The 16,511-nt window shown below is 37.7% G+C and overlaps 1 protein-coding gene across 1 annotated transcript in view; it reads left to right on the forward strand.

Moving 5' to 3' along the window:
* Nucleotides 1-16,511, forward strand: part of SPAG17 (sperm associated antigen 17) — a 228,121-nt gene that overhangs the window by 142,436 nt on the left and 69,174 nt on the right. Inside the window, 5 exon segments of the mRNA XM_060141888.1 lie at nucleotides 2,157-2,335; nucleotides 2,930-3,089; nucleotides 7,914-8,131; nucleotides 12,044-12,188; nucleotides 13,842-13,996. Of these exon segments, the coding sequence (XP_059997871.1) occupies nucleotides 2,157-2,335; nucleotides 2,930-3,089; nucleotides 7,914-8,131; nucleotides 12,044-12,188; nucleotides 13,842-13,996 (857 nt within the window).

Consider the following 16,511-nt stretch of genomic DNA (forward strand, 5'->3'; position numbering starts at 1 on the left):
CTCTGTCTGGGGACTTCCCTGGTGGTGCAGTGGTTAAGAATCCGCCTGCCAATGCAGGGGACACGGGTTCAATCCCTGGTCCGGGAAGATCCCACATGCCGCGGACAAAGCCCATGAGCCACAGCTACTGAGCCTGAGCTCTAGAGCCCATGCTCCGCAACAAGAGAAGCCACCACAGTGAGAAGCCCACGCACTGCAACAGAGTAGCCCCTGCTTGCTGCAACCAGAGAGCCCACATGCAGCAACAAAGACACAATGCAGCCAAAAGTAAATAAATAAATTTATTTTTTAAAATGCTGTTGGATCCTTTAAAAAAAAAATAATAATAACTGTAACAAATAATCTTTTTAAAACCCTCCATATATTGTGATTATCCTAATTCAAGTCTGAATATAATTACAGCATAAGTATCAAAGTAGCACTATCTTCATAGGGTCAGCCTTGGGCAAGGGAGAGAAGGTCACACGGTGCAAGAAGAAAGAGCCTAGATTTGAGTTCTTGCCAGGGTGACCTTGGACAAGTCATAACCCCTCCCCACCTGAATTTCTTCATTTATAAAATAACGTCATCTACTAAACAGAGTTGCTATAAATATTAAATGAGAAAATACTTTCTAATTTGGAAAGTATTATTCCAATGTTAGGTTTTTGCTTTTGTTTTTGGTCATGGTAGCAGTGGTTGTTTTTACAGCATAAGAAAATAGTTAAGTACAGAGACTTGGTTCAAATCTAAGCTCTGCTCTTACCAGCTGTGTGACCTTGGAGAAGTTAGCCTCCATGTATTCATCGGAAAACTCTGGAAAATGAAAGTGTCTACCTTAAAGGGTTGTTGAGGTGGGCTGAATAAAATACATACACAGAGCATTTAACATATAGAAATGTTTCAACAGATGTTTATTATTTTATTATTACTTCTGTGACTTGAAGGGTCAAGCACCTTGAAAGGTGCTTATTCCAAAATATTTTCCCACCAGCCTGATATAGTCCTTGAAATACCATCATTTCATGTTAGTAAACCACTTCTTTTCCTCCTGAACCAATACCATTTTATTTTAACTTTTAATACAGAAAAATATAATATATAATATAACAAGTACTGATGTGCTGGCCAGACAAAATAAAGATCTCTTTTTGTCATACTTTAATCAAAATATATTTTTAAAATTACAGACACAGCTGTAACCCGAAATTTCCCTCTACAGTCTATTCCTTCTCTTTCTCTTATAGTGAACACTAACAAGACTTAGATTTTTGTGCAAATAGGTTTATACAAATGTGCTATATGTATGCCTTCATAATAACAAATAATGTTAAGTTGTAGATAATGCAAAATTTACATAAATTATATTTTATTGTAAGTATTTTTCTGCAAATAGCCTTTTTATTCCATCTCTATTTTGGATATTCTAGGTGATACACATTTATCAAATGTATTTCTTTTAAAATCTAGATAACATCTCATTAAATGAATAGACTGTGATTTTTTAATAGACTCCATCACTGACAGACATTGGATTTTATGTTATTAAACCACTTTTTAAATGGAGAAGAGGAAATTATTCAGTTAGCAAAATCTGAGTAGCTGCTGTGTACCAGAAATTCTCAATAATAATACTTTCTTTTGGAGGAATTTATTAGGTGTTTTCTTCTTGATTGCCAGCTAAGAGTAGAACTCTGAGAAAAATCTGGACTTGGTTAGAGATGAGAGGGTTGTGTTAACTTTGAAAGATGATAAATGATTTAAGAAGGGCAAGCCTGAGTGAGTGGCTTCCCCTGGGGCTCCAGGGAACTGGGGGACCCCAGGGGAACATTGTGCATCCAGGGTGAGAGAAAAATACCAATGGGGAGAAAAGGCAACATCTAAGACAGAATAACTCTCTCCCTTCCTAATTTTGCCCTGAAATGTTCTGGACATCATTAGAAACACTGGCTTATACATGGAGAAAGTATGTATTAAGTACTCGTAAATGACCTTATTTACTACATGTGACTATAAGAAAGGCAGCAAAGAACCAGTACTCTGGGCCATCTGTCATGACATGAAAACTGCCCTAGTAACCAGATGTAGACAAAAGAATGAAAACAATTAAGCAGGACAATAAGATCCCAGCCATACAGCATTGCACAGTTCTCAGTAAGCTCTTTTTTCTTTTTAAGATCAATGTGTTATAGACGAGGAACCCACTTGGGACATCATGGTCCGACAGAGCTACCCCCAGAAGGTGAAGCACTATGAATTCTGTAAAACAGTGATGCCACCTCTGGAGCAGGAGGCATCAAGAGTTATTACCAGTCAAGGCACTGTTGTCAAATACCTGTTGGATGGATCCACACAGGTAAAAGAATATGTTAGATAAATTACTCTTTCCTGCTGCAGAGTAAAATACAAACAAGCTAAAGGTGAGGAACAGTACTATGACAAGGAAGAGAAACAACTCATTTGAAAATGAATGATGCCTTAAAATGGCAAAGAATAATATAGTTGGAAGGAAAAACACTGCCTTAGATGCTATACATACTATACATACTAGACAGATATTGATAGAAACTAAACGTTTAAACATGTGATAAAGTTTTAAATGTAGTCATTAGAAAAATTGAAATAGGGTAAATAATTTCCCAATTACATAGGGGAAGGGTAAAGAATGGGAAAACATAAAGCAAGTCAATCTGATAAAAGATAGGATATGAAAAGAAACAAAATAGAAAGTAAATGGAAAACAAAGCAATATTATTGAGCTGTTTATTAATCTGTTGTCTCTGAGCTCCAAATCTACCCTTCTATAACATGCTTTATACTGCTGAGTCTGGATGTCGGAAAATAGCATTTCTTTGAGTTATTTTTAACCTATTTCAGTTTGACACACAGTATTGTTAACCAGTTTCTTCCTCGTTTCTGAGAATGCTGAAATTTTTTGCTTTTTCTTCAGATTCTCTTCGCAGATGGTACTGTGAGCAGTAGTCCCAATTCAGGGCCTGTTGGTCTTCCTGCTGACGCGCCAGCAAGCCCTCACAGCGGGGACTTGATGAGCATGGGTTCTCAGCAAAAATCAGAAACAGCACCATCAGAGACTGTCATCACAAAGAAAGGTAATAACCGAAGCCTCTCAATTTATAATGGATTTAATAAATCCAAGGGCTTAATAAATGCTCAATATTATTTTTATTACACTTATCTTTTCATTGAATACATGCACATTTCAGTGGGAATCACAGCATTACACATTGTTTCATGAATTGCTTTTATCTCTATGTAATAAATAGCAAACATTTTCCTATGTCATCATGTACTCTGACACGACATTAGTTCTAATGCCTACACTACTGTTTTAGGGTTAGATGAGTGATCAGTGATGTCAAGTCTCTGTGTAGCCTTCTCTGTCCTTCTCTTTTCCCCGAAATCGCAGGAGAGCCACCTCAGCTCCAGACACGAGGGCCTCATGTCGTAAGTTCCAAAGCAGAAAGGAAAGAGGGTGAACACAAGAGCTTTCAAGTGTCTCTCTTTATCAGGGAGGAAAATAGCCCCAGATTACACCAGTCTCCCCCACCCCCAGTGGGTCTCCTCTTATATGTCATTGACTAAACCTGGTTGGGGACTTAGGCTGGGAAAACAGCATCTGAAACTTTTGGCTTTTTTCTCAGGAGATGAGCACTACTAGTAAGGAAAAAGGAAGGTGGAGAAGTGTCTTGTAAGCAATCAACCATGTCTGCCATAATCTAAATTACAGACTTGCTCCCCTCCAAGACACTTGCAATTTATGCCCCTACCTCCAGCACAGTATGAAAGTGTCTGCTTCCTCATACCCTTGCCAATGCCGGGTATTGTCATTCTTTTCATGTTACTCAGTTTGATAGACAATTAATGCATCTTATTATTATATTAATTTGCATTTCATTGATTACTGATGAGATTAAACATTAAAGATGTTTGTTGCTTTTTTTTTCTTTTTGTTAATTTTCTATTCACATCTTTCCTTGGTTTGCTGTTGGGATGTTCATCATTTTCATTTTAAGAGATCTTCATGTGTAGGAGACATGTGCTTGTATACCAGGCACAATTCTGGATACTTCAAAAGATTAAATCAGTGAATACTCACAACAACTCTGTGAGGTGTGTATCTTAATAATCTCAATTTACAGATGAGAAAATTGAGACACAAAGAAGTTAATTAACTTCCTTGAAGTCTCTCAGCTAGTAAGTGGTAAAGCTCGGATTTGAGTCTGGGCAACTAACCCCTAAATTACACTGTCTCTCAGGCATTACAAATTTTTCTCAATTTCTCATATGCCTTTAATGATCTGTGAGACTAAGATTTAGTCTTTTTCTCTCAGATTCACACATCTCATCATGGTACCCAGTAACATTGTATGGAGGCAAAGTGAATTCTTTTATTGATAACTCAAAATTTAGTGAAATGATATACTGGGTCATATGGTAGTTCTATTTTTAGTTTTTTGAGAAACCTCCATAACATTTTCCACAGTGACTGCACCCATTTACATTCCCACCAACAGTGTACAAGTGTTCCTTTTTCTCCACATCGTCTCCAACATTTGTTATTTGTGTTCTTTTTGATGATAGCCATTCTGAGAGGTGTGAGGTAGTATATCATTGTGGTTGATTTGCATTTCTCTGATGATGAGGAAGCTTGAGCATCTTTTCATATGTGATATCATATGATATTTGTCTTTGACTTACTTCACTTAGTATGATAATCTCTAGGTCCATCCATGTTGCTGCAAATGGCATTCCATTCTTTTTTATGGCTAAGTAATATTCCATGGTATACATGTATGACATCTTCACACCGTTCAGAATGGCCGTCATCAAAAAGTCTACAAACAATACATGCTGGAGAAGGTGTGGAGAAAAGGGAACCCTCCTACATTGTCAGTGGGAATGTAAATTGGTAAAACCACTATGGAGAACAGTATGGAGGTTCCTTAAAAAACTAAAAATAGAACTATCATATGAAGTAGCAATCCCACTCCTGGGCATATATCTGGAGAAAACCATAATTCGAAAAGATACATGTACCCAATGTTCGTTACAGCACTATTTACAATAGCCAGGACATGGAAGCAACCTACATGTCCATTGACAGAGGAATGGATATGGTCAAATTTAAAAAAAAATTCTGTCTGTGTTTGAAAAGTTGAAAACTGCATATATCCTGCAGCTATTGAGTACAGAGTTCTCTTTTTCTAATTTAATTAATTTATTTATATATATATATTTATACAGCATGTTACAGAGTTCTCTTTATATCTGTTCAATCAAATTTGTTAGTTGTGTTGTCCAATTTATATCCAGGTTCAGGAAACTTCTCTGTAAAGGGCAAGATAGTAAATGTTTTAGACACTTGGAGCCATATGGTCTCCGTCACAACTACTAACTCTGCTATTGTAGTGTAAAAGTAGCCTTAGAAAATACATAATCAAATGAGCATGCTGTGTTGTGTTCCAATTAAACTTTTATGTGGTCACTAAAATTTGAATTTAATATAATTTTCATACATAACAAAATATTCTTTTGATTTTTTAATTATGTAGAAATGTACAAAGAATTATTACTTCACAGACTGTACAAAAACAGACAGTAGGCCATATTTGCCTCACATTCAAACTTTGACATTTCTTATTCTATATCCTTATGGACTTTTTAATGTACAATGTCAACTTATTCAGCAGAAGTATGTTTAAATTTCCTGAAAGGGTAGAATAGCCTCTTCACTCCTTACAGTTTAATCCATATTTCTTTTTTCTGAAATAACTATGTCTTTTTTATAGTTCTCAGATTTGCCTTTATATATTTTGAGGATATGATTTTAGATACTTACAAATTTAGAATTGTTTTATCTTCATGGGGAATTTAACTTTTTATCAGTACACAATGACTTTTTATTCTAGGATTCTTTTTTACTCTAATGTTGATTTTGCTTGTATTTTTATAGCTACATCAGCTATTGTTTAACTTTTCCAGTATAACTTTTCCCACACTTTATTTTACTTTCTATGGTTTATGTTTAAAAGTGTGTCTTGTGAGCAGCATATAGGTGTATGTTTTAAAAATTAGACATTTTTGTGTTTTAACTGGAAGTTTTAAGCTATTTATTGCAAAACAGATATTTTCTGAAAATGTCTTTATGTTGTCCTCATTCTTGAAAAATAATTTCACTGGGTGTAGAATTCTAGATTGACAGGTATTTTCTCTCAGCATGTGGACAATAATTCTTCATATTTTTCTTGCTTCCACTATTGCTGTTGAAAAGTTGGCTGTCAGTCTAATTGTTGTTAGACAATCTAACCACCTTTAAAATATTTTCTTTTTTATTATAATATCAATATGATTTAACTAGGGGTGGATTTCTTTTTATTTATCCAAGTGGGAATACATTGGGCTTCTTTTTTTTTTTTTTTTTTTTTTTTTCCCAGTACTTGGGCCTCTCACTGTTGTGGCCTCTTCTGTTGCGGAGCAGAGGCTCAGCGGCCATGGCTCACGGGCCCAGCCGCTCCGAGGCATGTGGGATCCTCCCAGACCGGGGCACGAACCAGTGTCCCCTGCATCGGCAGGCGGACTCTCAACCACTGCGCCACCAGGGAAGCCCCACATTGGGCTTCTTGAATCTGTAAATTAGTATCTTTCATTCCTTGTGGAACTTTCTCAATATTATCTTTTCAAATATTGTTTATCATCCATTTCTTTCTCTTCTTCTTCGAGAATTCCAATTAAATGTGTATTAGAGAGCTTTTACCTCTCTTTCATTACTTCTGTCACATTGGCCCTCTGAGCTTCATTCTAAATAATTTCTACAGGTCTATCTTTCAGTTCTCTTTTAATGCTCTGGAAATACAAATAGGTCCAAATTAAATCTTAGGGCAATGGAAAGGCTTAGCTAAATATATCTGTCTTCTTTGGTTCCCCCAATTAGTTGAGTCTGCATCTTACACCAAGATCCACATTTCATGGTCTGAATCTAAAGGATCTTCCTGGAGGCAACAATCCTTTACTATATTTTTTGCAATTTTTTTCTCAGTCTGAGTTTACTTCATCATCGAGGCTTGGCAACACTGGCAAATTTTGCCTGGCAAGTAATAATGAGATTACTCATTATTATTCATACAAATGGAGTAAATCTACCTTTACTCCAGAGGTAGAGGGATTGAGATAATATTTACAGGGTTCCATGAGGGTTTCTTCAGTTCTATCTTCCTGTTCTAATTGAATGGGGGTGGGGAGGGGTTGAGAGGGGGATGTGTATCAGATGATTATCAATGTAGTAATTAAACTGTACAAATCCTCTCCATATGAGAGGCCAAGGATATGCTTGATTGGTAATGTTCTCCAGATCCAGGGCCGAAGAAAGATGTTTCCTGTGACTGAAAAAAAAAAGACAAAATCAGAGGAATGAAGAGTTAAAATTACACTCTATTATACTAGAATATAATAAGTCAAAAAAAGGATTCTAAAAATTTCAGAGATACACAGGAGAAAATAGAGGCTTTGAAAACCAGGGTACAGGACCCCAAATCTGGAATCTAGGGAGATGTAAGCAAGACCTAAAAGTGTACAGAAATTGACAAGAATGGGTATTGTGCCATGGAGAGTGAGCTGTGTATGCACGTGTATGTTTTGTGGGAGGTGATGGGAATCCAGCCAAGGTTCAAGTACCAAGATTTAGATATTCATAACCTGAAATTTTTGCTTCTTGAGAAATAGTATAATTGATGAATACCACTTAGAATTTCTCTGTGTCTGAGGTAACCTACACTGTATTAAAACTTAATGAATAATTCTATATGTGATATAGTTATATTGTTGCATTTGATTTTTTTTAATTTTTTTTTAAATTTTTAAATTTTTGTTGGAGTATAGTTGATTTGTTGTATTTGATTTTACTTGAACTTCCACAGGAAAAAGTCAGAAAAATCAGTCATCAATGGCACATAAAAATGAAAGCCATGAACCTCCCCCAGAAACAATTCAAACAGTAACTCCTGTGGAGGTTCACTTAGGCACCTGGTTTACAACTACACCTCAAGGAAATCGGATTGGCACCAAAGGATTAGAAAGAATAGCAGACTTGGCCCCACTTTTATCCTTTAAAGCCACAGATCCTGTCGATGGAACGGTATGGCAAACTATTATATATTACAAATTTTTCTAAATTGTTAGGGTTCTGAAACAACACATGGAGGAATACCTGTCAAATAATAAATTTTCAATAACTGTTTGTTAAGTAATGGATGTATGGATGAATAGATGGATCCATCTTTCCAAATCTAAAAATATTGTGTGGTTCATTTGACCAGTGTAGTGTATCATGAAATATCAATTCTTGAAGTGAGAGACAAATCATGAATTTTCTATTCCACTTTTAAGACATATGATTAATGATGTCCTATATTTCTTTCTGTTGGATGTATTTGTTTATATGTCTTATCTTCTAGAAGTGAGGGGCTCTGATTTATTCCTACTTTTTGTGTGTACCTGACATGAATTATAGAAATTTGTTCATGATCCTTGACTTCAAATAATTTATGGTATATTTAATGAGATGCCCACATTAAATAACTCAAACATTCAACACCACCACAAAGCAACTATAAGAAAGATTTTATTTATAACTTAAGAAAAAGTGACAAATGAGTGGTATAGTAAATAACGGTTTTGTTTATCTGTCAAGCAGATGTGAAATTGAAACCCCTGGGATGCACAATAGCGTTTTCTATAGGCTTTCTGTTAGGGGTTTTGCATACATTCTCTCATTCAGGCCTCACACCAGTGTATATTATACAGATGAGGAAGCTGGGCCTCAGCAAGTTAAGTAATGTGACCAGGAAGTGCTGGAGCCAGGTTTAGAACCAGTCGTTGGGACTAAAAACTGGGCTCTTTCCATTCCACAGCTATTCCTCTAATATCTTATGTGGAGCTTTGCAGCACCCTCTAAATCTAACAAGACAAAGAATTTCCTGCATGCCTTATTTCTGGTTTCTGGACTTCCAGCACTTGTTTACAACCACACGCTGATAGTCGAAAGCAAAATGTCTGCTTGCTATTGAGATAAATTCCTTTATCTAACCAAATGCGTTTTCCTTTCTTCTTCAGCCTACTTCTGAAATAGTTTCATAATCTCTTACATTGTTTGCTAGTTCTCTGTTGTGAGACTCAAGATACATATCATCTCAGGATAGTTTTTTTTTGGTGACTTCAAATGACTCACTTTAATTCAGCCCTGATACAGATTATTTGGCTTAATATGCAAATTTGATTAATATTTCTTAGTTAATGACACTCAATTTCCTTTACTGATACCTAGCACCATTATAGAAGCACAAACCAAGATCCAGGAGCCTGGATTCAAGCATAGACACCCAACAGTCAAATAGCAATCACAACAATAGTAATAATATTTATTGAGCACTCACTGTGTGCCAGTCACTGTTCTTGGTGTTTTCCACATCCTAACTTGTTTAATTCTCACAATAAACTATTGTTTCCATTTTACATATGAGACAACTAAGCTACAGACAGGCTAAATAATTTTTCCAAGATCACACAGCAGGTGGTAGATTCAGAATGTGGACCCCAGGTTGTATTCTAGGTCTCATATGCTTAACTATTATGCAAATAAGGGGCAATGATCATATGAAACAAAATTGAGAATGGATGTGTGTTTTCATGATATCTGACATGAAGTATCACATTTTAGAGGAGTGCCACTGACCTTGCTGTGAGGCAGTCATGGGTTTGAACCCCAAGTCACACTTCTTACTAGATATATGACTTTGGATGTTTCTAATCTAGTATCTTTACTCCTAAAATAGAAATAATAGTCATTACCTAAAATAGTTGGGAAGATTAATACCAGATTTAGCACCATCAGGTGTTCAGTAAATATTCTTTCTATTGTGTTCTTGCCACCTCTAAAAATAATGATTATCTTACCCTATGGTCATCAGAAAATGTCAATGTTATGTGGTGTTATAAAATGTTGGAATAATTCTAAATAATAATTTGTGAATATCTAAACTAGATAGGGAATTCCCTAGCGGTCCAGTGGTTAGGACTCTGCACTTTCACTGCCAAGGGCCCAAGTTCGATCCCTGGTTGAGAAGCTAAGATCCCACAAGCTATGTGCCACAGCCAAAATAAATAAATGAGTTAAAGAGCTAGTATTTATCATTGCTAACTTGATGACCAATTAAGTGTGAATTACTTTACCAGCATTATCTCATTTAATCCGTATAACATCTCTGAGGAATACTAGTGTTGGCTCCATTTTGCAGATAAGGAAACTAGGGCCGAGAGAAGGGAAGCAACTTGCCTAAATCACTCAGCCAGCTGTGGAACCAGAATTTGAACTCAGGCAGCTTAACTGCAGAGTCCATGCTCTCAGTCACTGCATTCTACAGCAGTATTTCTTGTTATACACATTCGATAGATAGAGAGATCGATAGATAGATAGACAGACAGATATAGATAGACAGATATACATATCTATATCTACCACTGGCTGAGAGTGCCAAAGATAAGAACTTAAAATAATGATCAGTGTGCACTTCTCTCTTATAGTGATTTCTGCCTACTATAAAAAGATAAAAATGTAATTATGACCTACTCACAAAAGCCCTAGACACTTGAGTCAAAATATAGCTAGCAAACTCACTCTCATATCCATCTGGACACTTCAGTGCAAATTGTGTCCCTTACAGTTAGGACAGTATAAGTTAGAAAACACTCAATGATTTAAATATATGCATTATATAATTTTAATACATTGTTGACAGTTGGGGTCTCCAGAAGCAAACACTGAAATGAAGGTTGTGGTACAAGATATTTATAAGGGACACCATTTGTGAAAGGAATGGGGAGAAAGCAGGATTGGACAGAGGAGAAGCTGAGCTGTGACGCAGACCCCACAAAGCCTTGGTTAACTGGCAGGAGCTCAGAAGCCAGTGTCATCTGTCCCAATGTCCCAAGTCTGGGAGCAGGAACCATATCGGTGTACTCCTGCCTCACTCAGTCACTGGACCAAGGTCACCTGGAGCAATGTGAGTCAGGCAAAGCATTTCTCTGCAGCTGAGGCAGATGCTGGAAGAGCTGACAACTGGAGGCTGTTTGCCAACTTCACTCCACACAGCTGGGGAGCAAATCCTGTCTTGAAGGAAGATCTGGGCTATGCATCTCCATGCCTGCCACATCTTCACACACACACACACACACACACACACACACACAGCTGGGGGTTTAGAGCTTCTCTGGTGAACCATTTAGCTACAGGATACAAAGGTCTGAGTGCTCTTTCAGACTGAAGTACTTGCTAGGGCTAAATGAATATTTTCTGTGTTTCTTACTCTAGTCCACATACTTAAAACCCTTCACTACTGATTTGCCTGCCTTGGGATAAAGACTGTGTCCTTAATATGGCTTAATAATCTTCCCAGTTTGGTCCCTCACTCCTAACCTTGCTCTCACCACTCTGCCCATTGCTCCCTGGGATCCTTTGTGTCTAGCACCCCTTTCACCCATGCTGCCCTCCTGCACCGACACACAAAATCCAAGCTCTGGCATTGCTTCCTCAGGGGAGACCAGACCACATCAGAACCCTCACTACAGACACCAATGGTCCCTTGCTTATCTTAAACCTGTAGTTTCCAAGGAGGCAGGACCTGGGACCATTTTCCTGGACATACCTGGGTCAGATCAGTCCTGATGTTAACTTTTTACTCACAAATGTGCGACCATGGAAGAAGCACCAGTTCTGAAGTCAGACAGTCTTAGTCCAGCATCAGCTCTGGCACGTGCTGAGTGACATTCAGCAAGTTTCTTAACTCCTCTAAGCCTGAATTTCCTCATCCATAAAATGGGGATATCGTTGCCTGCCTCCCAGGATTGTTATAAAGATTAGATCAAGTAGATGAGATAAAACTTTTACTTCTAAATAACCAGGATTTTGATGGTAATCAATGGGGTGTGAAAATAAGCACACTTGGGATTAACCACCTGACCAAATGATGGTGCTCTGCCTTTGTATGTTCAGGTTATGACAACTCGAGAAGACAAAGTGATCATCATTGAAAAGAAAGATGGTACTCGGGTAGTGGATCATGCTGATGGTACCAGAATCACAACCTTTTATCAAGTTTATGAAGATCAAATTATTTCTCCGGATGATCAAGAGACAGGTAAGTTTTTTTTTTCTTTTTTTAAAATTTTTCTTTTATATTGGAGTATAGTTGATTAACAATGTTGTGTTAGTTTCAGGTGTACAGCAGAGCGATTCAGTTATACATATACATGTATCTCTTCTTTTTCAAGTAGATGACAATATTCTATGTCTTTACAATAAGATAGGTAGAAACCTCACTGATTTTTGAAAATACACATAAGAAAATAATTTTTTTGAAGAATTCACGTCAACTAAAGAGTACTCACGTAATCCAAATGAGGCCCTTTATTATGATCTTTATCCTCAGCTGACGTGGAAGTGATAACAGCTCTAGTTGGCTGATGGATAATAATAGTGCCTTTTCCATTTTTACCACTAAAAACTTACAGCCTGGATTGGTAGCAACTAAAAGTTAATAATCATGACTCAACTGTCCTGCACATTAGCTCTCAGACCTGTTTCCTTTGATCCTTAAGGAATCTAATTTGCATACATAGGTGACATCAGGTAGGTCCTCCTTCAATTCTTTCTGACAATTCTCATTATCAGAAAGGTGATATAAGAGAAAAGCCAGCGACAGCTACTAATGAACCAGAGTCTTTCATATTATCTAAAAGCCTACCACCCTTCCTAAGCTAAATTTAAAAATGATTTTTAAATAAAAATTATTCCGACTCACTTTAATTCCAGAGTTTAAATGCTTCATTGCCAAATTAAGTGCAACAAATGGGCAAGTGACTGGAAAAAGAGGAACCTTTCCACCCTGCTAGTCAGAGTGAAAATTAAAAGAGCCACTTGGGTGGGCAATTTTTAAATATCTGGTAAATTGAAAATGTGCATATCATACAATACACTAACTCTACTTCTGGGTATATATAGAAAGACACTCTTATACATTTGAACAAGGAAACAGGTATAGGGGTGCTACTTGCAACACCAAGTTTAATATTAAAATATTGGGAAAACAAATGTCCATCAACAGCGGAATAGAAAAATAAAATGTGGTATATGCTTACAAAGGAGTACTATATAGCAATTAAAAGGAATGAAGTGCACACATACATGCACCTATTTACACACACACATATATATCAAGATGGCTAAATGTCTCAAAACATTGTTAAGTTAAAAATTCAGGTGTAGAATGATACATAGAGTAATATATAACTTATGCAAATTTAAAGTACACAAAATACTATATGTTGTTTTTGATACATACATTTATATAAAAGTATAAAAATGGATTGTGAGAAAAAGGAATAAACCCAGAGATAAGGAGAGCAGTAAACTTCAACTTTATCTGTATTTTTCTCTTATGTACATATTAAAAATGAAGCAAATATGGCAAAATATTAACACGTGTTATTTTTGATTAGTGAGCATGAATAGTTAAATTATATTTTGTGCTTTTCCGGATGTTTTCAATTTCTCAAAATAAAAAGAATGGTGAGAACAAAAGAGCACACTAAATTAAGAGATATTCTGGAAATATGACTGCATTGACATAGAGAGTAGCCCGTACTCCAGCCCCATGGAGTGAGTTCTCAACACTGGATCTTGACTTCGAGTCCAGGTAGCCAGGAGGCAGGAGCACAGTCAGAGTCAGCTGGCAGGCATGTTCCCTATGTGTGCATCCTATCAGACCTGCTTCCCTTGCATTTGCCCACAGACGAAGGTCCTCAGAGGATCACCAGGCAGGTGAAGTGCATGCAGATTGAAAGTTCACACTACGCCACTGTCATCACCAACTGCGAGGACAGTAGCTGCTGCACCACCTTTGGGGATGGGACGTCTATCATCGCAAAGCCACAGGGAACATACCAGGTGGGTCTGGGGGAGGATGAGGGGTGCCAAAGGTAAGTGTCAATTTGACTAAGAAAACCCACTCCTCGGGGGGCAGTGAACAGTCCTGCCACATGCACGACTGTTGCTCTCTTGTCTCAGTGGATCTGAGAACACACTTCTCAATCTCTTTTCATTTATTCACCTTCTTTTTACAATTCATTCCAGGAAGACATAGTCCTGCTTGTCTTTAAATTCTTGGGTATTTGGGGATCAAGCTTATAAACCAGAGTGTATTTGCTGGGGATCCTTTATGTGGTAGGTGATGGGCACCGTGGGTGTTAGAAGCATTCAGTGCTGGCCTGTCCCTACCAGACCAGTTTCACCTCCTGCCACCTCTTATTCATTCTCTCTCTCCCATCCTTCCCACCTCCAGTCTGTCCCCACTCTACCTCATGTCCCCACAGGATGGAAGGACAGCTAGCCCAGCTGAAGCACAGCTTTGTCTTTGGAGGGCTGGGGAGGAGCACTGTTAGAAACTCCTCTGCCTCCTTGCATTTCCCCATTAAACACAATCACCCGGGTTCAGCCTGCAGTCCCTTCAGTCTTAGAAGGATTTGCCTTTGCCTTTCCAATTGCTGGAGAAGGAACACAAGTGCCATGGTGTCACATCTAAGGTCATAGGATACTGAGAGCTTGAAGCCAGAAGATGATGGACAAAGACCTCAGTGACAAATGTTTGTTTCTGTGAAAGCTGTTGAAGCCAGTTTATCCCTCCCATCTCTCCCGATAATGTTATCCTACCCGCTCTTTACCCTGTGCAGATCTTTGTGCAGCAAGGAAGGTACTGAAAGTGAGAGATGACTGTGAAATGTTGCAGTTGGAGAAGGGGATGCTTTTTTTCCTATATAGCATTCAGAATATCCAATTTTTTAGGCAGCATCCATTTGCCGGTATCATATGTCCTACCAGATATGATGAGACTCTCCTAAGATGCTGTGATGAGAGCTTATTTTTATCATGTCCCCAGACTCTAATTGTTACAACTATGGGGCAAAGGAATTTTAGCACCAATGACAGTTACCACTGAACGAAGAGATGTAACAGAAAAGAGATCCAACTTGGAGACCTTCAGTGCCTGACACTATTGTATAGCCGCTTGTTTGCCCAATATCCTGAAACACAGACTAAGGAAGGATCAACCTTGATTGCTCCTTATGGAGAAACACACATATCTTAGTTCCCAACTGGAAAAAAAAAAACCCTAAGTAAGTTTAGCTGCACCTATTTTGTAATTCTGTGGTTTTATAGAATTGAAAGCTGGCATTCAAAAATACCTTCTGCCTGTCCTCTGTTGGACTTGGCACACTTGTCATTTATTTCCTCACTCACCAGCATGAGAACATTGGGCAGTGTGATGAGGGAGGCCAGATTTTAGGCAATGTATGAAAGGGAGAGTAGAGCTTGATATTGGTCACTGTTGTACCTTGGCAGCACTAGAAAGATTATTCAAAACATCAAAAAGGAGGTGGGTGTAACAATTGTTATCTTCTATGATTATAATGTGCCACAAGTGGCGGTGGGAACATCCACCCAGCTGGAGGATTTCAAGAAGACAAGATGACAAATAATGGGTCTGTTATCTCCCATGGGAAATCTTTCTCTATCCCTGGGTTTAGGAACTAAAACCATTTTCCCTAGACCAGAGACCTACTGTCTTTCTGGGGAACGGTGTGTCTGTTTATGTGTGTGTGTGCTAGACTAAGCTTTTGACTACTCTTCTATACCAGTCTGATCCTGACTCCTTTGGGGGAAGATAGAGATATGTAAGAAGCATTCTTAGGAATACTAGTGAAAAGGACTTTAAAAGTCCTTGTCTTTATCAGTACTACCACAAACATCATAATGAAGGGTGCCTTGTCCTCTACTTAGTGTGTGAAATCAGTTGAAAGAGGCAAATTTATAGTAAATTCTGAGCAGTATAGGTATGTAAAACCATGAGAATTTAATTTGCTAACATACATACATACATACATACATATATGAGTCATTGCTATATTTTTCATGTTGAGTCTCTATGCTTCAGCACTGCTGTTTCTCTAGATTAACTTCCTAGAAGGCAGAACATCTCCTTTTTATAGGTTTTCTTTTTGGCTCTTCTATATGGTTCCTTCACCTATGGTATGTCTTAATTGTGGAAGTTATAGGCCATCTTTTTCTGTCCAGAGCAGCTTTCAGTAAATTACAGAGTCAATCTGACAGTTTGGATCCATTTTGATGAGGACCTGTGGAGGCTGGGAAAATTGAAAATTTAACCAGCCACGAGTGCCTACTCTAAAATGTACCTGAAACCACAGAGAAGCCTCAGAACTCATCAAGTCCAGTGGAGTTCTCTGGGCCTAGGGAATGGTGAAGAGTCAATATGAGAAACTTCCAGAAGGGTGGAGTAAGGACTTCTGAAAATCTACTCTCCCTAAAAACAACTAGAAACCTGGAAGTATTGTCAAAATCAACTTTTTCAGAAGTCTAGAAATTAACCAAAGGACTACAATATTCT

Source organism: Lagenorhynchus albirostris, chromosome 2, assembly GCF_949774975.1.
Source record: "Lagenorhynchus albirostris chromosome 2, mLagAlb1.1, whole genome shotgun sequence".
NCBI classification, from domain to species: domain Eukaryota; kingdom Metazoa; phylum Chordata; class Mammalia; order Artiodactyla; family Delphinidae; genus Lagenorhynchus; species Lagenorhynchus albirostris.